Source organism: Danio rerio, chromosome 18, assembly GCF_052040795.2.
Source record: "Danio rerio strain M-AB ecotype USA chromosome 18, GRCz13ab, whole genome shotgun sequence".
Lineage (NCBI taxonomy): Eukaryota > Metazoa > Chordata > Actinopteri > Cypriniformes > Danionidae > Danio > Danio rerio.
In genome coordinates, this window is record NC_141038.1 from 43,800,236 (window position 1) to 43,827,714 (window position 27,479).

A 27,479-nucleotide genomic window follows, 5' to 3' on the forward strand; every position below is an offset into this window, starting at 1 on the left:
ATTATTAGCTGCATTATTTATAATATGCGTATATGTATGATATGTATAATATATTTGTTTTATAAAAACAAGCTTAGATTTGTCCACCTGTCAGGTTTTAGACCGCATGGGGCACAGCATGTGAGTTTGGATATAACTCAGGTTTTGAGCACACTTCGTTATTATTGTTCATTTATTGATTTGCTGGTAATTAGAACTGAATTTAGAAATAGTTTTGAAACAAATCTTTGCGCTTAACAAACAAAATTAATTATTTATAGGCTGATTGATGTCTGCGCCAACAAGGATTCTCTATCCACGAGAGCAAAATTGAAAGTTAATCATTTATCTCTCATTCTTGCGATGTAGATGCTCTGCTTAACTGTTTTCTTGCTAGTGAAGTACTCAGTTTTTCCACTTACACTTACTTTACGTCATGTAAAAAGCAAATGCGCTATGGCGCGAAGCAACTGACTCTTAAAGGGAATGGGAGATGAGACTCTGATTGGTTTATTCTCAAAACACATCTATAACTCATGAGCTGAACCCTTTTAGACCATGTGCCACGGCGCAAAGCTGATTTTTCCATCCTTATATTAGCAAAAGTGGATTCTGACATGCCCTTTATGCGTTTGCACCCTGCGCTTTGCACTTTGCGCATGGTTCGTCAAAATAGTGCCCTTAATCTAAAATATGCTGTGAATCCATTTCAGTTTATTTGGATAAACTGTCAACAAAATACTTAAATATAAATGCGGAACTTGTATTTGGAACACATTTTCCTCTGTTTATTTTCAGATGTCTTTTGTTTATTCTATGGTGAGGTACACACCGCTGACTTTTAACCGCTGGTATGTGTACCCGGACTGGGCATATGCACTAGGCTGGTTACTGGCTCTGTCCTCCATTCTGCTGGTGCCTGGATGGGCACTGGGCCAAATGTGGGCTGGTAAAGGAACCCTGAAACAGGTGAGACTGAACATGTTTACACATGATGCTTCAAAACGTGAACAAGATGAACCCAACGTAAATGTGCCTAAAATCTTAATGATGTTTTCACTTGTCTGTAATTTTGACAGCGTTGGGGCCACTTGTGTAGTCCTGAGACAAAGCTCATGCTCTCCTTTAAACAAATACAGGACCAATTTGCAGAGATGGAAGACTTGGTCAAGAGCAGCACAATATAAAGCATTCTACGGGGGTACAATCGGTCTCTGAAACATAACGAATGTCATGTTAGTATATATATATATATATATATATATATATATATATATATATATATATATATATATATATATATATATATATATATATATATATTTACATACACACACACACACACACACACACAAACACAAGAGGAGCACAAGATATGATTGATCACGGCCGGTCTCCTATCCTCAATCATTATTAAGCCAATCAGATTAATCCAAACTCACTATGAGTAGCCTGTCTAAAATGACTCACAAATCTTCATTTTCCGAAGAATCCCCCAATTCCACTTCCCCTTTTACTAGGGGGAGCTCTCAAGAACTACCCGATCTCGTACCCCCTTCCATGTTTTTTGACCAAGCTGGGCTCAATTATATCCGAGTTCAGGGTCTCTCCTGGGTCAGCATGCCAAACTTGCCAATAATATCAAGCAATATCTAAGTGTGAACTCTTGAATTGATTTTTGTTCTAATTATTTATTTGGTGTATAAACTCTTGTTAAACTGAGTGACATTTTAGTTGGCGTCTTATGAAGATCATGGTAAATAATTCTAGACATTCTTGCTCAGAAATAAAGCCACAGAAATAAAAGATAACCTGGTTACACACACACACTTTTTGTTTTCATGTTTTATGGGGAAATAGACCTAATGATTTGTATATAAAAGCTTAAATTGAGGTATCAGTGTCCTTTAAAATCCGTCTGAAATCTGTTGTGAAATTTAGGAAGACTAATAAAAACCTCTGTATTATTCTGACATGATTCTGTCGGAAATAGTAAAAAGTATAACAGTGTTTAAAATGTGAGTTTTGGTCATTTTGTTTTGATACAGTACTCCACTTTAGGCACTTTATTTACTGTATATGGGTGAGTTGTTTTGCAAGGTACTAATCCTTTGCATGAAGTGCAATTTAAAAACTTAGATGAATAAATATGTAAATTAGGTACATTTTGCAAGTAATTAGAACACAGTGGTTTGTTCCGTAACCAATCAGACAATTCCTAATGGTGCTAATGATATTCATATTAATAATTATTCTTCTGTTGTTGTTTTTTCTAAGGAATATTTAAAGAAGTCATCTTTTTTTCAGAAGAAAAAAAAATGTTGTGAAAAAAATGTTGGGATAAAGTTCACTTTCTCTGTTAAAGTTGGCATGAAACAAAAGTTAAGATTGTCCTTTTCCCCCCCATCACCTGATTTACATTTGAAATGTAGGGCTGTGCATGGTTTCATCCCTTGGGAACCATTTGGATCAAGAGAAGATTGTTGATCAATGGGTATTGTTATCAGAATGGAGGAACATTGACATATGGACTAAAGCAAGACATGCACTGATAGCTCCCCTGAAGTCATTCCATGTAACCAGAAGTGAAGGTTATTTTGAAGGGGCAGGGGAAGTTATGCAGTTTGATAAGATTATGGATGCAAATACATTTTTACTAAATAATAAAAAGCAAAGATACATTGTTTAAAACAGGCACTAATATATACATATAATATACATTTTGATTTCATGCCAGCTTTAAACATAAAAAAAACTGAAATATCACAGTGGACTTATTATTTTATCTTCAACTATATATACTATAGTACAGTTATATATTATATAACTTTATACTGTTGTCAACAATATCTAAAATAGATCATCAAAATGAAGTGTCAAGACTTGATTTATGTATCTGTTAATTTTTGGTCTCATAAAAGTTCAGATCTCTCCTTTAAAATACTGATACTGTATGTGTACTGGCCTGGCTCTTCAAAAATGTCCTGAGAAAAGTAGAGAATAAACATGTTCACCCATGATATTTCAAAAGGTGAACAAGCCATTGAGATTTAAGCAAGTCAAGCAATGTGTATTTCTTTAACCAAAGCTAAACTGCATAACAAATCAAGATTAAATCAGTTTAACAGTTTAATGTTTAATTGGGTGTGTGCAGTGCTTAATTTGCAAATGAAAAATTCCCAGAAAAATACCAGGAAAGAAAAGTTACCGTGACCGAAGTCCACCAAACTATTTCAGTTTTGACGTCATTGTTGACATCATTAAGCCTTGATAAGAGCATCACATTTCTAAACTTTAATTATTTTCTGTCTTTAATTATTTTGTGCCATATAACGTTATAGGTCAGTCATGGATAATAAAAACATGTAGCTACAAACATAAGATATATGAAAAATCATTTTATAGTTCACTATTATGTGGAAAGTGAAAAAAAATTTAAAGACAACCTGTCTAAACTTCAAGAAGATCCCACAGTTACCTCTTCTGTCATGATTTCTGGCTGACTTGAGATCGCTTTGCTTCTGTCTCCTGCTATCCTGATTCATTCACCCAGTTTCATCTTTTCAAGATCTCATTTGATCAGCCTCATTATCAGATTTACTCGTGGTTTTAAAATATGACAATATGTGTGACTGCCTCTTTGGCATTTTAAAAATACAAATATTATTTAGGTTGGCCATTATGCCATTATTTACTTTCGCTGCTCACTGTGTGTGAAACAATCACCAACCAATGAGAGTGATTGTAAACGTTAGAAATCGATTGGCTGAAAATATTGTTGGGCCGATAGTTTAACGTGACTTTCTTGTGTGTGTCCACACCGCCTTCGTTTGCCATTTGCACTCGTTCACATTCTCTTTCTCTCTCTCTCTCTCTCTCTCTCTCTCTCTCTCTCTCTCTCTCTCTCTCTCTCTCTCTCTCTCTCTCTCTCTCTCTCACACACACACACACGTAGGTATTTACCATGCACAAGTTAAAGCCGGATCCATTAAAATAAATACCAGAGTGCAAAACATGAATATCTGACAGTTTCATGAACAGGATCCGGCAAGATCCAGCTCAATTTAAGCACTGGGTGTGTGTATCTTGACAAAAGATAAATCCACCAGAGTTTGAACTTTGAAAAGCATTGCCTTTGCTGTGGGCTCTCTGACTTGATTTGTCAGCAATTTTAAAATTTGTTTTATGCAAACAGCTTTAGTTAAATTTTTCACACTGTTTGCCTGTTAAATTTAAAAAGGGAGGGGGTCAGTGTAGGAATCGGAGAAACTTGTGCAAAATCAGAAAAACAGAATGAAACCAGCAGACAACAAACAAGCTAAAGGGGTGAGAATGTATAGTTTTATAGTTTTTCCGTGAATATATATATATTCAGAAAATGAATGGGTCGGACCACAAGTGGGATGTGAGGGCCCTCTAGAGGCCACGGGGCAATTTGCAACCACTCATTTTGCTTAAAGGGAGAACAGGCGCTGCTCCAGTGTATTCATGTGTACCCAGGTAAATAAAAAAAAATGGTGCAGTAAAATGCACTTTATTTAAGTATACTTAGTAGACTTTTCAGTAATGTACTAAAAGTGCTCTATTTTCGCACACTAATTTTGTACTTATTGTACTTAAAGATAGTATTAAGTATATGTTAAGATAAACTTAATACCATCTAAGTGTACTCAATTGTGCTATTTTGAGACACCCTGAAATTGAACTAAAATGTGCTTTTAACATACTATATCTGTATTTTAAAAAATATATTTAGTTACAACTAGAAATACACTTGAACCCTAATTTTAAACATTTAAATATATTTATGACTAATTTAAAGTATAATAGTAAAATATTAAAAGAATAAACAAATTGTAAAAAAGTGTGCTAAATACTGTATTAAAAGTGCTCGATTTTCCCAAACTATTTTTGTACTTAATGTACTAAAAATTAGTTTTAAATAAGTACATTTTAAGATAAACTTAAGTACATCTAAGTGTACTCAACTGTGCTATTATGAGACACCATGAAGCTGATCTAAAATGTGCTTTTAACATACTAAACATTTATTTAAAGAATATATTTTGAAGGGATACTGTGTGTACAAAAAAAAACCCAGCATATGTGCTTCATCAAAACACTTTAATTTTTTTGTGCAATAAACCACAAGTCCAAAAATACCTTATGGGGGGAACAAAAACTTAGCAAAAACTGAGAACAAAAAAATATAAATAAGAATACATTACAGCACATATATAAAATGTAATGACATTTTGTGAAAATGTACTTCTACTACAATACTAATAGATTTTAAATAAAGTCAATTTAATGTAAACTTAAAATGACCACACTCAAAATCAATTTAAGTCTTAGTGATAATATTGCATTCACATTAAGTGTACTTCAGTACAATTTTCGGGAAAATTTACTTCTACTACAATACATTACTAATAGATTTTTAATAAAGTCAATTTAATATAAACTTAAAATAACACACTCAAAATCAATTTAAATCTTAGTGATAACATTGCATTCACATTAAGTGTACTTAAGTACAACTTTTGGGAAAATGTACTTCTACTACAATACATTACTAATAGATTTTTTTATATATTAACTTATTTTAATCTTAGGATTAGTATGTAAACAGTGTACTAAAAATCAACTAATGTTTAAAGCATTTAAAGCACTTTTCTTTTGAAAAACACTCTAATAAAAGTCTTTTGGATGTTTTTTCTGTGGTGTACTTTATTGTAGTACACTAAAATTTATTTAAGTATTACTGGTATTTGGTATACTTTTGTCAAGTGTACTAAAGTCCTACTGAAGTATAAACATACTTTTAATTAGTATATTTATAGTGTAAAACCATCAAACTTTTATTTAACACAAAAAATAACAATGTACTAAAACTGTTTCACCTGGGTAGCATTGTTGTTAGTCTAGATCTTGTTCTCCTGTCTCGTGGAATGAAAAAGAATCGGGAATACCAGCAGAAGAAAAATACCAGAAGAAGAAGAATACCAGCCTGGCTTTAAAGAAGTTTTGGCCATTTCCAGGCTGGGTTACAGCCATTTTCGAGATATTATTGCCATTTTTAGCCTGGTCTTAGCTGGTAAGGCTGGGAGATGACCAGCTAAAACCAGCTTGACAAGCCTAGTCTGGCTGGGAGCCCAGTCCAACTATGTCCAGTTTAAAGCAGGCTGGTCAAGCTGGTTTTAGCTGCATTTAGCTGGTCATTTTTCATAACTCTGACCAAATGTGAGGAGAGTTCACTCACACGTGACTTGTTTTAGATGTTTTGGTCCTTTTAGAAACTTTGCCGTGAGTACGCCAACCGCACCAAGAGCAAAGAGCAACAATGTAACAATTTTAATCCCTGTTTCAGAACAACTGAATCGATTCACAGCCGCGTGCGTCCGTTCATGGTACCATGGTAAGCATTTGTCATGTACATTTCTTAAGGTATTTCCTGCAGATTAAGATTTTAAAACTGCTATTCACCAACTATATTCAATTCAGTTTTGGTCCAGTGGCTGGTGTAAAGTGGTTGTTTCCTTGTACTGCCACTGTAGGGAGCCAGATACATTTTTTTCTTCCTTATGGGTTGAGACAAAAGTAATATATATATATATATATATATATTTAAAACCTGCTTAAGTAGTTTACTATTGTACTTTTCTACTCTTGAACTTTGCAGGACACAAATACTAAATGTTCATTTTTTCAGGTGTTCTGTTTGCATAGTTATTCTGAACTTTAGAGTGGGAGAAGGGGAGACTGTTGCTATTTTACATAATAACGGTACATCGCTTGGAAACACGTTTTTAGTAAATTAAGAGGTTATAAGGGTTGTAAATAAGTCTAAATTTATTAATTGTGCTATAGTGCCCCTTGGTGGTTGTCTATGAAGCAATTCATAAGACTTCCGTTCTAAACACTTCAAAATGTGCAACAAAAAAGGGGGAAAGCTGCCTACGAATGTCTTTCAAGACAAAAACTCGTAAACATAATTTTAACTCAATTTTTTTCACCCCCAAGTAATACTTTATAAAATTGCATATCATTGTATGACATTCGAGTTGAGTTATATAGTTAATTATCAGTTTATTCGTGGGGTCCTCACAGGGATTTAGATGATTTGTTGCATGTCTTAACGAGGCTATAAAACAACGATGAGCTGTTCATGTACAGTAGAATCATGCAATCCTGAAATTTCTCCCCAAAAACCTGGTATATTGCAAAATATTCAAACCACATGACATACACATTTGGATTTTTACATGTACCCTTTATGTTAGGTATGTTTTCATCCTCTGGGGTAGTTTTGAGTCTTAATTTGTTTCTGTGTCTCAGCTTGCAGAATAATTTTTGGTGACAGATCTTATTTAGACATATTTTGGGAAAATGCTTTAAAAAACTAAACAATACACTGGGCAAATGTACTACCCTTTGGTTATGTTAAAGATGAAAACATCCACTAAATTAAACTGCTGTAAAACTGCATCAGATTTTTTTTCTATTTTTTGTGCATAAGTCTGTCCTGAACAAAACTACTCAATTGTTTAGAACATTACAGTATTTTAACTCTTTAATTGACAAATTTATAAATAGTGTCACTGATTTGGTCAAAAAACACAAAATGACGTACTTTTAATATAAAAAGTAATTGTGGATGACAAATTTTTACCTTTTATCAAAGTCTTGGACATGTAAAACAACATTGCCTTTGATGCATTGTTTTTGATTAATCTTTTTTTTTTTGCTCTAATTTACTGTTGGTGGCTGTTTTTGCCCCATTGACTTCCAGTATAACCAAATTTAAGATTACAAAACAATTGGGGCAAAAACAGTCACCATCAGTAAATTCTAAAATTCAGCAATGCGTCAAAGCCAATGTTGTTACTAATCGATCACATGTCCAAGACTGCGATAAAAGGTTTTAAAAATCCAGTCCACAAATAATTTTTATTATGAAGATACATTATTTTGTGTGCTTTTTCACCAAATCAGTGACATCCTTGTGAATTTGGCAATTAAAGATTTAAAATCCTGTAATTAAAAAAAAAAACACTTAGTAGTTTTGATCAAGACTGCGATTGATTAACAGACTTATGCAAAAAAAAAAAAATGTAAAAAAATATTCGTCTGATGCATTTTTACCAATTCAGTGGTAGTTTTCATTCCTAACGCAACAAAAGGGTAGTATATTTAAACAGTATACATGGGTTAAATAACATGCAACATATATTTAAAAATAACTACATCTACATTTTATATGCATGTATATATATATATATATATATATATATATATATATATATATATATATATGTATATATATATATATATATATATATATATATATATATATATATATATATATATATTTTTTTTTTTTTTTTGTGTGTGTGTGTGTGTGTATATATATATATATATATATATATATATATATATATATATATATATATATATATATATATATACACACATATATATATATATATATATATATATATATATATATATGTGTATATATATGTGTGTATATATATTTATATATATATGTATATATATACACATATGTATATACACACACACACATATGTATATATATATACACATATGTATATATATATATACATATGTATATATACATATATATATATATATATATATATATATATATATATATATATATATATATATATATATATATATATATATACGTATATGTATGTATATATATATGTATTAGGGTGTAACAATATACCGGTATGACGGTTTACCACGATTTGAACGTGCACGATTATCATACCATGAACAATTGCATATCAACGGTTTTAACCTTTAACGGTTTTCTGTCTCCTTAAAGACCGAGACAGCCGCCCGCGGCTAAAAATAAGTTTAATAAGTCTTAAATGTTTAATAACTTTTGATCCGCTGATCCGATTCATACAATCTTACAAAGATTGGCATAAAGAAGAGAATCTCAGCTTTCCAGTGCTGTATCACATAACATTCGCGGACTTTCAGAGGCTCCGGAATCAGTGTGGTTACGTCATCAACATTTGACAACGCTGATTTGACAAAGAAACGCTCGTCACTGTGTCTCCGGACAAATCAGACATGATACATTGATGCATTGTCCCTCCTCCATGCCCAGATTGGTTTAAACTCGCTATATCACAACCAATAAGCATAGGTTTCGCTTTTGTTTGTGGACCAAGCTTTTTGAACAACACGGAATGAGAGATAGGCATACATTTATGCGCGGCTAAATAAAACGCAAAAAAAAGTTTTGCATGAAATAATTCTCATACTAAGTACTTTTGCATGCACAGCAGCACAGAAACATGACAAAACAGTGACACAGCAAAGACGAACTGCTGCTCTTGCTGTTTTCAAAAGACGCAAATGAAGATGCAGCTGTTTGTCTGCATTGCAGACAACCATATCCAAATCCATATCGATAGACAACCATATCCATGCTGGCACATAAAACCTAAGGATGTTCCATATTGAATCTAGTTACGTTATGTAACTATTTATAGTATAGTAAATATTTATATCTATTTTTTACTGAGCATTTGCACCATGTTTATTTGGACTTTATTTGGACTTTGACACATTATTTATTATTTTCTTATTTTTATTTGTTCATTGTAAGTGGTGTTGTTTATAGTAACTGAAAATATACTATTTGGAAAAAGTCAAATTTGCTTCACTGTTCTATTATTTTGTAACATTTGTAACATACCGTATACCGCGAAACCGTCAAACCGTGGTATTGTTTTAGACGATTATCATACCGTGAAAAATTCATACCGTTACAACCCTAATATGTATATATATATATATATATATATATATATATATATATATATATATATATATATATATATGTATATATGTATATATGTATGTATATATATATATATATATATATATGTATATATGTATATATATATATATTTGTATATATATATATATGTATATATATATATATATATGTATATATATTTATGTATATATATATATGTATGTATATATATGTATATGTATGTATATATATATGTATATATATGTATATATGTATATATGTATATATATATATATATATATATATATATATATATATATATATATATATATATATATATATATATATGTGTGTGTGTGTGTGTGTGTATTTTCAATTATATTAGCGGTAATTGTATATGTTCATATATGGCCATAAATCAGCTTCACATATAGGTTAAACGTGTATATACTGTACAACAAACCAAATGTCTTCTATCAAATCTTTATTTTAATCTGCATGTTTTTAATAGTGTACTGTATCTATTAAAGTGATCCTGCCTTGAGTCAGGAAACTGCAAAGAAAAGCTGAGAATCATACACACATACATACTTTAATCTTATGTTACAGATCTCATGTCAGAACACACACTTATACATTCTTTAGATGCATTAAAATTGCATCATACTCATGCTGCTACATGAGGAAGCACAAATATCAGTCACATCAAAGCCTGCCATTCATTTCATTCATTTCACACACAAACTCACGATCTGCTTCACTTAGCCATCAAACCCAGAACATCTCTACTAGACTGCCATTTATTTGGACTCACGATCACTGTTGAGTACAAATGCACCATCAATATCTAGAGAAAGAAAACTAAAGAGACAAAGTTGAAGAAACAAAAAAACAGTCAAGAAGAACTCAAGGTTAGAAAAGAATTAGGTCAAAATCTAAAGTGGTGTTGTTTAATTTTGTGTACTGATTTAATTGGAAAATTTGAAACACAAAATGTGTTAAAGCAGAAAGTACTAAACTCTGTATGCATTATCACAATACCTAAAATATTTAGCATGTGTGCATTAAATAAGTGATTTCTTGAAAATTCTCGGCAAGCAAATAAAAGGAAAAATAGCATCACAACAACATCAAAAAATAGTTAAATTAGTGTCATGTGGAGGGTATCAAAATGTGCCGAACAGCTTGGAATAGTACATAAAATTGGGGCAAAGTAAAGATGTTGCAGAAAACATTAAGGCTGACACAAAACACCATTAACACAAGAAAACTTACAAGTCGTCATGATCTGTGATTAAAAAGAAAGAAAAAAAAAACACAGCTCGCAAAAATATTAAAGTTTGACCAATCCAAAGGCTTGAGTAAAGGGTGTCTTGGTCCATGGTCAAAAATGAAGACTTAAAGCAAGCCGATTAATGTAATGAGATTAATGAAGCGAGTACTGCATAGAAGAGCATAAGCTTCATGGACCTAAATAAGAGCGACAACAGTTCTCTCAAAGCTTTGACTTTCATATCATCATGCATCATGCTTATGCTCTTTACTTGACAAGGTCCGGACAGGGAGGGGATCTCATCACAAATAATGCATTTTTTGCTAAATATAATTCCCAAGGTGAACTCATTCCTCAAAAAGGAAACTACATGCTACTCACTGTGGAAGCAATTTCAAACTCGTCAATTTGTCTTGAAACACAACTATGCTTAAAGTGTTGCAAACTTAACGATTCCGTTAGGGGGTTAGACATCTGACGCAGATTACCATGTCCGAGAGAAAACTAACAAATGGCAGTATATGGGATGTGCGTTAAATTCTGCATGTGTCTCATCAGACATTTTGGGTGATTGCTGAATAAGATTAAGAGTAGAAACATGACCCATGAAGATGGCACACAGCACAGCTGAGCTGCTGTCCTTGAGCATAGCACTGGGTTGCCATTTAGACACCCAGGACAATGGCGTAACATCTGACTGCATGTTTGAGATGTTCGTGAAAGTATTGTAAAGTCTCCCTTGCTGGTTTCCGGGAGGGCTCTAAAGCAGGTTCCCATGTGTGGAGCTGTCTGGAGGCATAATGGGATCATCCGGTAGACTATAAATTCCTCTATGGGCTCTGATTTGCTCAGAATTGTTGGTGCTATCATTGAGATGATCATATTGACCTGTTGACTGACATTCTGCATCTGTCATGGGAGCTAGCAGAGGAGATGGGGGCGCAACCTCTTCAGTCCTGTTAAGTCTGTATTCGTACACCAATGGACTATCAGGTTTGGTACTTGTGGCTGCCTCAACTTCCACCTTTGAGTGAGACCGGTCCCCTCCATCGCTGCTGTCTGTGGGTAGGCACTTGAGGCTGGGATAATGCCCAGACTCAGACATGACCTGCTGAAGCTTCTCCCAGGCAGCCGGTGCATCAACGCCTGCTTGTGCAGCCTGGAAAAGCAGTTGTGCATGTTGGCGGAGCTGGGCGATGTCTCGGTCTGTGGCAGCATTTTGCCGTAGCAGGTCCTGCGTCCTTAAGGTGATGTCCAGCAGTCCCGATTGGCTCAAAATCTCCACTGTATTGAGGAAGCGGCGGTGCCGTGCTGTCCCTTTAAAGGTGTGTGACCCTTTGCCAGAGTCACTTTTCTGTCCTGGGCAATGCTTATGGGGCTCTTTTCTGGTTTGGATTAGATCAACGGAAGAAGGTGGGGAAGGAATCTGAGTGCTTGAAACCGACGGTGAGCTCACGCTGAGGGAGGCAGAGGGACTAGATGGCCGGCATGGACTCCGGTTCTTGTGAGTATCAGTAGAAGTCTCATGGCCTGCAGAAAGTGACCGTGAGAGGGAATGAGAGTTCGAAAGCAAGTTGTTCTCTGGTTGTTTGTGCGGGTGTTGCTTGGACGCTTGCGTGGTTGTGGAAACCTTCTCTCTTTTCTCCTCTGTGCATACTCGCTTACTCAGGCTGTGCTCCTCTGTGTTACTTCCCCGATTTGTTGTAGGTTTTTCTGTGGCTTTCTTACTAGGGTGAGGCGCAATTCGAGGGTAGGAGTTTAGGATAGGGAGGTAAGTGTTTTTGCTCTTCTTTGCATTCTTGCTTTCAGATCTCTGTGGGTGGGATTTGAGGATGTGCAACGGGGTGCTCTGATTGATGCCAGGCTGTTGCAGCAAAAGGACATGGGTGGGAGCTTGACCGCCTGCAGTACCTCCACCCCACGACAGAGATGAAGGAAGGATGTGGTCCTGACCAGACTGCCCAGGCTTAAGGAAAAAAGGGAGGGAAAAACAAAATACCTTCTTGTACAAAACCATCGTATACCTCTTACCATTTGTTTCATTTCCATGCATCATTTTGTTCTTTAACTTTTCTGATTGCTTATTTGATTTTTAGCTTTGGTCCAAAATACAGTGGGCTGCACTGCTGTTTACTTAATACAAAAGATGAAATCAAATTACTGTCTATTGGCGGATATTTTAAAGTGTGCATCAGATATGGAGGAACACATCAAATAAAGTATACCTTGGACTTAACTGCTATAGTTAGAAACCAATGGCAGCCCACACATGACATGCAAGAGAAAAAAACAAGGGCACAATTTATTAATTTGTTCTCTGTTTTAAGTAAATTATGTGCATAATTTACTAGTTGGTTCCCTCATTTTAGGTCAGGGGTGCTCAAATTCAGCCCTGGAGTCCTGCATAGTTTACCTCTAAATCCTGGTATATACTTCTGCGTAGAGTGATCGGTGTGACCCACGGTGCTCTGCAATAACACTTCCGAAAAGCTAGCTGGCAGTGAGGTTTTTATGTTCCTCTGTGTCGAGTTTCTTCACTGGTGTTTTGTTTTTTATGAACGCTACCTAAATGGAAATGTAGCTTAAACTCACTCATTTTTAGATGGGATACAACAGTATCAATCTGGACATCCTTTACAGCACTTGACACTTGTAAACATTCGCTCCAACGGGTGCACGCTGCTCTTGGTCCTGCCCACAGTCGTCAGCGATATTCAGCCGATCAATCACAGAGCAATGTTGTGACATGTAGTTAATTTTTTTTGAGAGGTGCGCGTCAATGTCGGCAACGGTCATGGCGAGGGCTATGCGACCACGCGCAGGCTGTTTGTTTGACACGTTTGTTTGACGCAGAAGAATAAATTAGCCTTAACTCCAATCAGACACACCTGAGCCAGGTAAACAAGCTCCTACTGAGCTTGCTAGAAACATCTTGGCAGGTGTGTTAAGGCAAGTTGGAACTAAACTGTGCAAGACACTGGCCCTCCAGGACCCAGTTTGGGCACCCTTGTTCTAGGTCAAGGGTAGGCAAGATCTGTCCTGAAGAGCCACAGTTCTGCAGCGCCTTAATCCAGCCTTAAAAAAAACTCACTTGACTGTAGTTGTCAAGTAAAGCTGCGATTACACTGCACTTTTTTCCCCATAGACTTCCATTCATTCGCACATGAATGCATCCGACCGGAAACGCAAGCTTGTACAACAAGTTTCATAGTTCACTGCATTGGAAAGTCCTAGCTTGGTGTACTCTAACCTGCACAATCGCATCACATTATTGCGTGAAACCAATTAAAGATCAAAACATCACCTCTCTGGACAGAAATTTAAAACATGGAGCGATCACTTGCTTTTTTAAAATGTCTAATCATGTTGTTTAATCCCGCCCCTTTTTGCAGCGCCGTACTACTGAATTTCACATGCTCAACTCTAGTGTGACCGCAGCTTCACACTCATTCCTTAATTGGCTTGTTCAGGTGTGTTTATTTAGGGTTGGTGCAAAGTTTTTAGGTTCTCAATGAGCAAACTTGCCCCCCGCTGTAAATTATGCACACAAAATAATCACTACCTCCTAACATGTCAGTGATGGACAATTTCGCTCCTGGAGGGTCAGAGTCCTGCAACATTATTCATAAACACCTGAACATGCTAATCTGTGTCTTCAAGATAACTAGAAAGCTACAGGCAGGAGTGTTTGATTAGGGTTGGGGCTAAACTCTGCAGCACACCGGCCCTCCAGGACCGAACTTGCCCATCCCTGTAACATATGTTGGTGCTTTATTCATCTTCAGTCTATTTATCGTATCTACCTTCTTTTCCTTGTGTGTGCTTCCTTTGTAGTCCTGTCTTGATATGCCGATTTGTAAGTTTTAGCTATCATCAATACCAGGGCTGGCACATCCATAGAGGCGACCTAGGCGGCAGAATAGAGAGGGAGACATCCCCGACACTACCCTCACCACCCGCGCCCTCAGTTATATCCCCGTGTAGGGTGGCAGAATAGAGAGGGGGCGGCATCCGCGACACTACCCTCACCACCCGCACTCTCAGTTATACCCCCCCCCCCCCACCCCCACCCCTCCCTTCACTTTAGGGTTGAGAGCGGCGCGACCGTCCTTTGCCTAGAGCGGCAGTTCAGCTTGCTCCGGCCCTGATCATTACTTTACAATACATAAAAATTTTGAGAATGCATACTCGTACAGGAAGTATAACCAAATTTTATCTGTGGCCCAATTTTCCTAGAATCAGTAAATGAATTCCTAGATTGTGTGCACAATTTACTAACAAATTAATCAAATGTGTGCACATTTTATTAAATGAGGGAATAGATTAATCAATTGTGCACATGCTCCAGTGAATAAAGGAAACAAATGAATAAATTATGCCTGCTTTTTTATTGCATGTCATGTGTGGGGCTCTGTAGAAATCTCACAAGTAACCAACTGGAAATTATTTGCATTAACAGCAGATCAGTTGGTCATCAAAACGGTGTTGCTCATGTGATGCATATGTTGCCAAATTGTCACTACGATACTGATAACCAAAATCCAATATAGCCTTACAATGCCTAAAAACTGTTCATATATCAGCAGCTCATTGCATTTCAGAACAAAGTTTCTTATTCTTACCACTTGGATTGTCTCACCTGCTTCAGCACAACATCCTTAATAATGAATATAGGGGTGAGTTCAGGAGTCCCAGATACCAATATGTGGCTTCCATGCAGGGATCCATTGTGATTTTGAGGCTCGCTCGCACTGCTCTGCCGGTCATCTGCATCTGTCTGCAAGGAATCTGAGCCAGTGTCTGAGAAAGGAACAAAGCAGTAGGAGGAGCAAGTAAATAGGGTGGAATAGAAAAAGGAGGCAAAAGGAAACAAAAGAAAACAAGGATTGCAGCCTTACAACATTGAAATTAATATTACTTGAGCACATAAGCCTCAAACTTAAATCCTGGAAGGCCGCAGCTCTGCAGTTTTTCTCTAACCCTAATCAAACACAACTGATTCAAATAATCAAGCTGTTAATGACTCTTTTGAACTCCTTGATTACTTTTATGTGGTGGTGGGCAAAGTAAATCTTCATGAAACATTAACGCCTCATTCACACGGGACTTCAGCGTCAACGCTTGACTGAAGGCGTGTCTGAAGTTGGGGCTAACACGATCGTAATAGCAGCGTCAGCCAATGAAATTCAGTCAGCAATAGGCCACTGTCTAGCTGGTGTATTTGCATACAGCGATCTAATTGGCTGACGCTTCTGTCGGCGCTTGAAAAGTTGAGCTAGTCCCAACTTTTGCAGCGAGCAACGCCTCTGAACCGGCGCTGACGGATCCACAATGCAATTCGGCAACGCCTGACATCATAGGGCAGTTTTTTTTCTCAGACCCTGTCAGTCCAACGCAGATTTGCCAAGTCTCGACACGCTTTTAAAATGACCAATGTTTTGAATCGCTTTAGTCACGTGATCTGGTGTATTAAAACACTTAATTCACGTGACCTGAGTGTTTCGAATCACCTTAGTCATGTGATCTGTGTGTTTCGGATCATGATTCGACAGTGTTTTAAAACACTTGCACGTAGGGATCTCAACACTGTGTCAAAACGTCAGTTTCCTGTCAGTCATCCCAACTTGGATCAGGTGTGTTTAATTAGGGTTGGAGCAAAACTGTGCAGAGCTGCGGCCCTCCAGAAATTGAGTTCCCATGCTTTAGCATCAAAATAGTCCACTACATTGTTAACAACTAACAGATCTGGCACTTTCAATAGCAAACAATTATAGTATGCACATAAAAACAAGAATACATCCATTAAACCTCCTTGTACAAACACTTTCAGTTAAAAAAAATTGTCAACATTTTCAACAAGTTAAAATATATTTAAATATAAACAAGAATATGAACAAGCTAAATTAAGTAGGATATGGCTCACACAGTCCAAACCTGAACCCAGCTCAGCACCTTTGTCTTTAAAAGTTTCCACTGATCAGTACGGTTTACTACAATACATTACACATTTATTTCAGTTTTCACTGTCAAATGTACAAGAATAGTGGACCATACCAATTTTTGCCACCCTTTACCTATAAGTTGCAACCCAAATCACATACTTATGCACTATTCTACGCCATTTTATAGTATTAATAGTGTAAATAGTGCGTTCACACTAAAAAACTTAAAAAAAAAAAAAAAAAAACTGAAAAATTCACTGAAAAAAAAAAATAAGTGCACTTTAAATACCCGGATGATGTACTTATTCATTCAATAAAATGAAGTGTGGAAAGATGGACTTAACAGCCCCTGCTTTGCCCACGTAGTGGAAGGGGTGGAGCTTTCAGGCAATGACATTGGATTACTTTATTTATTTTGGATTGTGAAAACAAAATACTTCTACGAGAGTTATGATACTGCCACCGGATTGTAAATGCTGTTAATGATTTGCATGGAAACGATTTAAATTTCCACTTAGTAAAAAAAAGTGTTTCATTTGGGACGACACTACATACATACACTATGCTGTTGAGTGTGTAAGTGAATAAGTACATAGTGGATAAGAGCAGAGTAGATAGTGTGCCATTTGAGACGCAGCTCTAGAGTACCTAGCGGTACCAAAAGGATAGAGCTAGACTCACTGCTAAACACTATTGGTTTACAGATTAATCATCACCAGCATGTTCAACAAAACAAGGGAACTACAACACAGGAAGCACCATTTTTAAATATGTAGTCAAAACATGACAAAGTAATAATACAACGAGTAATGAACCATGCTCAAACTAAGATAGTCCTTTTCTTGTGACAAACAGCCAATTGTCACAAACATATCTGCTGTTTGTCCTATGGTCGATGGGCCGTTGTCAGGTGCGAAAGTGTTGAAAGTATGAGTGGTGCCACAACATATTAATGTTTGCATGTGCCTGCAGTGCATCTATTCATTCATTCATTTTCTTTTCAGCTTAGTCCCTTTATTAATCTGGGGTCGCCATAGTGGAATGAACCGCCAACCTATCCAGCACGTTTCTACGCAGCGGATGGCCTTCCAACCGCAACCCATCCCTGGGAAACATCCACAAACACTCTCTCACACCCACACACTATGTACAATTTAGCCTACCCAATTCACCTGTACCGCTTGTCTTTGGATGGTGGGGGAAACCAGAGCACCCGGAGGAAACCCACGCGAACACAGGGAGAACATGCAAACTCCACACAGAAATGTATGTGTTGTTTGAGTGTCCATGTTCTTCAGGCTAAGTAGTGTTTGATCAAGAAAATACTCACTCAAAAATGAAGTTCTGTCATCCCAAGTCTAAACCATCTACCTTTTTCTTCCATGAAAAATAAAATATTTTCCAGAACATAAGTACTTAAGATTTATTCTTTTTTTCAAACAAAGCAAGGATAGGTTATATAAACTCCAGTACAGACCAAATGTTTGGGCACACCTTCTCATTCAAAGAGTTTTCTTTATTTTCAAAAAAAAATTTTATTTTCAAGAAAATTGTAGATTCACATCAAAACTATGAATTAACACATGTGGAATTATATACATAATAAAAAAGTGTGAAACAACTGAAAATATGTCATATTCTAGGTTCTTCAAAGTAGCCACCTTTTGCTTTGATTACTGCTTTACATACTCTTGGCATTCTCTTGATGAGCTTTAAGAGGTAGTCTCCTGAAGCAGTTTTTACTTCACAGGTGTGCCCTTTCAGGTTTAAAAAGTGGGCTTCCTTTGCCTTATAAATGGGGTTGGAACCATCAGTTGTGTTGTGCAGAAGTCAGGTGGATACACAGCTGATAGTCCTATTGTATAGACTGTTAGAATTTGTATTATGGCAAGAAAAAAGCAGTAAAGTAAAGAAGTAAAGAAAAACGAGTGGCCATCAATACTTTAAAAATGAAGTTCATCCGAGTCACCAGCCTCAGAAATCGCAGAGCGACAGCAGCTCAGATTAGAGACCAGGTCAGACACATCTCAGTCTCCTCTTAACAGTTGTTCTAGAGATGTGTCTGTGTGAATCAGGCCTTCATGGTAGAATATCTGCTAGGAAACCACTGCTAAGGACAGACAACAAGCAGAAGAGACTTGTTTGGGCTAAAGAACACAAGGAATGGACATTAGACCAGTGGAAATCTGTGCTTTGGTCTGATGAGTCCAAATTTGAGATCTTTGATTCCAGCCAATGTGTCTTTGTGCGACGCAGAAAAGGTGAACGCACGGACTCTACATGTCTGGTTCCCACATTTTTTTTTTCTGTATTATTGCCGGTCCACAAGTGTGAGAGATCACTTATTTGTAGTCGCTTTTCTAACATATGTCTTCTAATAAAGTACATTAAATGAGAGGTTACGGTGAGGGACAGTACGAGTAAAAAACTGGTAGCGGATGTCTACTCTTTTATTGGATTACTCTCACCTTTGACCGCAGAACATACCTGCAGCAGAATATTGTTTTTGCTCTTTGGATTTATTTTCATTAAAAAGAGATTACAGCAGGAGTTATTCCAACCTTTGTTCACCATTCGACTAACAAGAGAGTCTGATTCATTGACAAATTGCTGTACATATAATGGATTGAACAGGACTAAAATAATTTTGTACATTCACAGAAACCTGGTGGGTGAATTCCTGGATTCCTTTGTGGTTTTTGGATATATGGTACATTGGGACAATTGTTTTTAATACACTGCTTGGTTTGAGCCTGCTGTATTATTTGTCATAATAGTGTGATTTAAGTCTCTTTCACTCCTTTTCCACTAGCATGAACCGGGTGCTAGTTCAGAGCAAGTGCTTTTGTCAATTCGGAGTTGATTTTTTTGTCAAGCCTTCTGAGAACCACCATCTTATCTTTCCCAGTAAAGCAGATGTAGAAGCACCAAACATGCCATCATCAGTGTTATTAATGCTAACACTGCCCCTGATGCATGTGCTTCTTACTTCTAGCCAGGGGCAGATCTAGAAAATGATTTATTTATGGGGTGGCATGAAAATTATGAAGAGTGGCAACACTGATTTGGATCTGACGACTTTGCTGTTTAGTTGTAACTAGCAAGGCACTATCTAAAGAAACCCTACAAAAATGTTATGTAGGCTTAATAAGTAGTCATAGGTGTACCGTAGACCTGAATACAACATACTTGTGTGACCAATTCAATATCTTGATTTGTTGATTAACTTTATTTCGTCATAATTTACTATAATAACATACTTTATGCTTCAGATTCATAAAAGCTCGTTTGTTTGCATGTCCATTGCCAGGGTTTAAAAATTTTGAGCTCAGGGGATTTAAAATATATATATTATTTATTATTTTATTGTGCTAAATGAGTGGCTACAAATAAAAATATATGATTTGTTTCATTCAGCAATACTTACATTTTTTGGTGAAACAATTTTACATAGGATTTGATATGTGAAGGACGATTGACAACTTATCCTCAATATGATTAGCATAAATGTTTAATGGATGTTCATAAAGAATGACTTCCACTGTAAGTTTAATAAACTTATTGAAATAGCCAACATCCTTTCCAGAGTTTTAATTTATTGTTCTACCCACTGTATCCATCAAGAGTAATTCATTTGAGAGTTTCATATAAATAATATGACGGTCGTTGTGTTTATCTTACCAAATATGGTCAAATCAATTCAGATTTTTTTGATTGCCATCTGTTGGTGCCGTCGATACAGTGTTGACAAATATTACTATGAACAAACAAACAAAACCTATTCCCCGAAAAAAATTACCCGTAACCAAATTTGTTTAAATATATTTTACAAAAAGGATATGAAATCGTTAACCCAAAACTTAATTTTTTATATTTCATTAAGGTACAAACTACGCTGTCAGTATAAGTATTAAAACAGAAGTCCAACGACGCTTAAAATGACTAGACCTGGCAACATGGAAGAGTGGAGGCTGCTGCTGCATGAAACAAAAAAAACAGTTATGTGCTTACGTATTCATTCATCTATTCATTCATTCATTCATTTTATTTTCAGATTAGTCCCTTTATTAATGCGGGGTCGCAACAGGTCAGCTATTTATCAAGACAACGACAAGGTTTGTTTGAGCTCCGGTTGACCATGGCTCATTATTATATGTATATATATTATTATGGTGTAATGTCTCGGCTGTGTATTTAAAATGGCGCTTCCTTTGTTTTCCTTCTCCTGCTTGTGTACGTTCCAGTGACGCTTCTCTGTAAACCAATAGCATTCAGCTGTGTGTCTAGCTCTGCCTTTTAGTACCCTTTTGTTGTGCTAGTTACTTTTTGCAAAGGGTACCCAAAAAGTGGTATGATACAGTTTGCTTTTTGGTACTTTTTGACATTGGAAACAGGCATAAAAGCGTAACGACCTTACCTTACCACTCAATAGAAACAGGTCATTAAGAACCAATTTTCCAGGTTCAGAGCTGGGTTTTTGGATGTCAAAAAAACAAGATTCTAAGATATCAACAATCACCCTGAACTCTCAGATCCTCTAATAAACAACTTCTGTACATTCCCCCACACACCTGAAGCTGAAAGACAGGGTAGCTTACTTTTTCAGTAACTGTTCTTAGACTTTGAAACCGCCTACCTCAGGAAATTAGATCAGACCCTTCCATTTTAGTTTGAATTTGCAGTTGAAGACTTGTTATTCATGACATTTGATTAATATACGTGTTGGTTGTTTAATTGGTAAGTCTCGACCTACAGTCGAAAAATATTCCTCTTGTCTTTAATCTTAATGTTGGTCTTGTAAAGCTCTTTGTTATACTCCAGTGTTTTGTAATGTGACTTTACTTGTAAAGATGCACTTGGTGGAAAGGAGATATTAGTAGGTGAGTGTTACAGTAATTCTGGTACTTTTTGACAGTGGAAAACAGGCATAAAAGCATACCGACCCACACCGTACCACTCAGTGGAAACAGGCCATTTAAGAACCAATTTTCCTGGTTCAGAGCTGGGTCTTTGGAATTTGAAAAACCAAGATCCTAAGATAGCAACAATCACCCTGAACTCTCTGAAGCTAAAAGAAAGGGCAGCTTACTTTTCAGTAACTGGTCTTAGACTTTGGAACCACCTTCCTCAGGACATTAAATCAGACCTTTCCATTTTAGTAATTATTTTGCTGTTGAAGACTTGTTTGCATTCATGACATTTGATTAATATATATGTTGGTTATTTGTTTACAGTCTTGACCTACAGTTTGTAGTTGTATTCTTTCTTGTCTTTAATCGTAATGTTGGTCTTGTACAGCTCTTTGTTACACACCAGTGTTTTTTAAATGTGACTTTACTTGTGGTAAGCACTTGGTGGAAAGAGGATATTAGCAGGTGAGTGTTACAGTAGTTCTGTCAATACTCACCCGAGTAACCAGAGTCTTTCTCAGAGCAGCGGGAGCCACGTCCAGTTGATTCCTGTTCAGTGTGTGCTCTGGCTCTTGAAGCCAAAAGGGCGGCACTGTTGCTTTTGTCCTTAGCGTTTTTACTGGCTGGACGGGAGGTGCGTTCCCTCTCCCCTACACACCCTTGAGCATCACCTCTTGGTTCCTTGGGCATCCCGGGCCCTGAAGACAAAGAGATACAGCTGGGCAGACAGTGGCCTCAAGCAGAACTTATTTACCCATTTCTAAGCGGAGTTTGTTCTCAAGGTCATACAAACATGTTTGATCAGTAGCACTGATAAGATGAGTTTATGTCCAAAATGGCCACAAATGGTGAACTTTGAAAATCATCTTTTAACATCTACCAAAGGGACAGATTTTAAATTAATTCAATTCATCTTTATTTCTATAGTGCTTTTACGATGTAGATTGTGTCAAAGTAGATTAACATAGATGTTCTAGTACATTGAAATGGTTTCAGTCCAGTTTTCAGTTGAAGTTCAGTTTTGTGTGGTTTAATTTTCACTGCCGAAGGTCCAAACACTGAAGAGAAAAGCCATCGATGTGCAGCTTTACAAGTCTTAATTGCTTAAAACGTAATTATTCACCAATCTAGGTATATTGTGTTATGTAAGATGCTTTCAGAATGAACTTATTTCAAGAGAAATATATTCAAATTCAATTTATAAAGCACACATTCTGTCACTAGTCAAAGTTTACAAGAAGTAATTACTAGTCATTATTACACAACAATTATTGTGGCTTTTTTCAATTTTTTTTTCATTATGTAATTCTGCTTTTACACAATCTACTTTGCAAACCTAACTATAGTCATAAAGATGAATTGAAATGTAATTGAACAGCTACATTATGTACAGTTTATACACACACTGAACTCACAGGTGATAAAGAACATTTATTAGCCGGCACCATTTCTTTTTTTTTTCAAATATTTCCCAAATTATGTTAAACGGAGCAAGGAATTTTTTAGTATTTCCTAAAATATTTAAATCAATCTTATTTGTTTTATATTAGCTAGATTAGAAGCAGAATAATAATAATAATAATAATAATAATAATAATAATGATAATGATAATAAAATTATATGATCAATAATACTAGCCCACTTATCGATTTTTTTCAATCGTCTACAGAACAAACCACTGTTAGACAATGATTTGCCCAATTACCCTAACTTGCCTAGTTAACCTAATAAGCCTTCAAATGTCCCTTTAAGCTGAATAGTATCTTGAAAATTATCTAGTAAAATATTATTTACTGTTATCATGGAGAAAATCAAAGAAATCAGTTATTAGAAATTAGTTATTAAAACTATTATGTTTAGAAATGTGTGCGTTAAACGGAAAATGGGGGGAAAATTACAGGGAGGAGAATAATTGAGGAGGGTTAATAATTCTGACTTCAACTGTATATGACGGTGATCATAGTGAAATGTTTTTTCCAGCACATTAACGTTCATGTGTGCTTATATTTTGTGGGATTTTATGTGTTAGACACTTTATTGACAGAACTGATACTTTCAACTTATTTCTGATTGGATTAGACAAGCAGATACATTTGAGGGGCATCAATGGATACACATATTTTTGCCATCATATATTGCATGTATGTATTTCTGGCATTTGCCAACAGGACAACACCAGACAATTCCCTGAATACTGTGACTGCACATTCTAAAGGTTCATTCAGATTCTGACAGATTTCAGTTTTAATTATAGAAAAGTATTTTAACTTAATGCATTTTATGTAGTGTTGATCAACGTAGTATTGTGCATTCCACTATAACTGCTTTAATTGTCATAATGCATTAAAAAATTTGCACAATATTTGTAAGTTGTGAAGAATTGTGAAAAATGCATTCTTTTATAAATATTTAACATTTTAGTATAAGACCATTCATTCATTCATTCATGCATTAGTTTTCTGTTTGGCTTAATCCCCTTTAATCATGAGGGGTCGCCACAGCGGAATGAACCGCCAACTTATCCATCATATGTTTTACATAGCGGATGTCCTTCCAGTTGCAACCCAGTACTGGGAAACACCCATACTCATGCATACACATACACTACGGACAATTTAGTTTATTCAATTCACCTATAGCGCATGTCTTTGAACTGTTGAAACCCATGCCAACACAGGGAGAACATGCAAACTCAGAAAATGCAACATAGAAATGCCAACTGGCCCAGCCGGGACTCAAACCAGCCACTTTCTTGCTGTGTGGGAACAGTGCTAACCACTGAGCCACCGTCCCACCCCAAAATAAGACCATATTTTTATCATTTGATCGTATTGTCAATATTGAGTGAGAGTAAAAGAAAAAAGTGAAAGCTTTGAATGTTACCATGTTTTGTAACCATGTCGTTACTACATTTACCACTTTTTTCCTCTTTTTTTATTTGGAAAGTACATTTTGTAGTTTTCTTTTTGCCGATAGTAAAACATCAACTAAAATCAGTTCAAAAAGTGTGTGAGACAAGAAAAAAGGCTAAATAAATATGATCTACTAACGTTATTTTTTAGCACTACTTCATAGATCGCTGTACAAAAATAAAGGTATTTTTAGTATTTTATAACACCTACAGATGTTCCATTTATACCCTGGTAATACATGACCTAATAGGTAATATTTTTATGATAATATGTCTAAAATAAATAAATATATATAGTAAAAATCTGGGTAAAAAAAAAGAAGCAACTTAAATTATCTCTCATGGGTCAAAACTGACCTGACAGTTTTGCAAGCATTAAGAACTTAGCATTTCATTTATTTAACAATCATACTCCTGCCATAATGCTATTTGTTCCAGTTTTAAAATAAATATTAAAGTCCCTTGTATTTTTTCCATGGTTAATGGGGATTTAGACACTTACTAGTGCTTTTATAAAATGTTTCTAATTAAAGGTCTAGAATCATTACTCTAAAATGAAATTGAATTTACAGACAAGCCATTGTGTTACCAGCACATCTGACACCAAGACCTATCTCTGAATAGAAAATCAGTCAGAACTGAGAGTGAAACTTCACAACCAACACAGTCAGCTGTTCTTTACACTTAATAATATTTGTGATGGGCCTAAATTACACATCCAAAAACTGAAAAAGCAAACTAGCAATAATTAAAACAGTTATAAATTAGTAATAGCAGCTCCAAAGGAGAACTGTTATTCAGTGAACTAAATATGCAGTCTAATCAGCAAACATCTGAAACATATCTTTAATAGTTCTTGTAATATTCCGTGGCATTAATGATCCTGCCAGAAGGAAGGTTATTTATTCAGACATAAACTAACACACACACACACACACACACACACTGAGAGCTCATAGCCCTCCCTTTCCCGGACTGTTATGTAATAGGCTACTACAACAACAGCCGGGCTCAGTCTCCACTTCCTCCTGTTGAAACTACATAACAGCGGCAAAGTAACGTGCCATTGCGACCTGCCCGGACAATTTTCATGTGCAAATAAATCTGAAGCTTATGAAACATGTCAGTCAAACACATAATCATTGAGTTGTGTGTTAAAAAATACAAGTGCACAAGACATCATTTGTTTGCAAGGTAGTTAAAGAGATAGTTCACCCTAAAATGAAGAGTAACTCACCATTCACGTGTGGTTTTAAACCTTTATATGAGTTCTGTTGAACACAAAATAATATATTTTGAAGAATGCTGATAGCCTGTTACCATTAAAGTCAATACTATGAAAGTAAATGGTTACAGGTTTCCAGAATAAAAAAAAAGAAAGTCAAATTTGAAAGATGAGTAAACGATGACAGACGTTTTTAGGTGAACTATCCCTTTAAAAAATAAGTACCACATCAGCGTTGCCTACCTTATTGATGTACAGCACAAATGTTTGAGTCTTCTCCGTCCAGGGGAGCACGCACACACACTCCTAACTACCTGTCCAGGGGCAGTCTGTACCTCCCGTCATCTCGCTGACAAGGATGAAGACCACCCAGCGTGACAGAAACACATCACCTTTGCTTGTACTTTTTTCAGATTGTCTCCAGCCTTCAGCCTCCTCCAGCACCGCACTTCAAAACTGCCGACTGACAACTCCACCTGCCTCAAGCCCCGCCCATCCACACTGGTCCCCCTTACTCGCGTGATTGATAGGTCGCTGAGCCAATAGCAGCAGAGGGGTTCCGTCTAATCCCTCCCAACGCACGAGTGACGTAGGGGAGTGAGTGGCATGGCCAATCCTGTGAGCAGGCACGTGGAGAGGAGGAACGAGACGGTATGACAGGACGCAACTCAACGGACACGAAACATAACCAGACGGAGGAGTGGCGACGAAACCACGCATTAGCGTAACTAGATTTGGCTGTCCATGTGTTTGATATTTTGTAATCCTGACCACTGCCTATCTGTTGTGTCAAAAACGGGAAGGATATGACCAGTTAACCTTATCGCTGCAGGGACAACGTGTGACTAGCAATACAGGGAGATGCTGTTATCTTTTCTTTATTTATTGTAAATTTAAAGGGATAGTTCTCCCAAAAAATGTAAATTATATAATTATTTACTCTCCCTCTACTTGTTTAGAACATGTTTGAGTTTCCGTTGGACACAAAGGAAGATGTTTTGATGAATGCTATGATAATATATATATATATATATATATATATATATATATATATATATATATATATATATATATATATATATATATATTATTTTATTATTTTTTTTTTTTCTGTTCCTATTCTTCATGGCTGTTTTTTCCTAAGATTCTTCTGAATATCTTTTTTTTTGTTTTTTTGTTCAACAAAGACTTTCATATATGTTTAGAACCACTTTGGAGTTAGTAAATGGTGAGGAAAATTTCATTTTAAATGAACTATGCCTTTAAGTACGGGTCATTTCAGGCCGCATTACAAATGGCTTTTATCAATCCTATCCAGGGGCGGACTGGCACTGTAGCCACACCAGCCCACATTACCACACCGACACTAACGGACGCGCACATTCAATACTTAGATTGGTGTACAGAATCAGATGGTGAAATAATAAAAGCAA

The 27,479-nt window shown here is 36.1% G+C and overlaps 2 protein-coding genes across 3 annotated transcripts in view; one reads left to right on the plus strand and one right to left on the minus strand.

Moving 5' to 3' along the window:
• The window catches only part of si:ch211-132b12.6, a 206,727-nt gene that overhangs the window by 18,314 nt on the left and 160,934 nt on the right, over positions 1-27,479 (plus strand). Inside the window, exons 13-14 of one of the 2 annotated variants that reach the window (XM_087292232.1) lie at positions 778-948; positions 1,059-1,264. In XM_087292232.1, the coding sequence (XP_087148358.1) occupies positions 778-948; positions 1,059-1,166 (279 nt within the window). In that variant the 3' untranslated portion in view covers positions 1,167-1,264. 2 annotated transcript variants of the gene reach the window in all.
• Positions 11,287-26,498, minus strand: si:ch211-132b12.7 (the record flags this gene model as incomplete). Its single annotated transcript, NM_001045055.1, is given in 4 exon segments — positions 11,287-13,023; positions 15,697-15,857; positions 22,407-22,607; positions 26,290-26,498. Coding segments are annotated over 3 exon segments (1,560 nt in total). The 5' UTR covers positions 22,600-22,607; positions 26,290-26,498.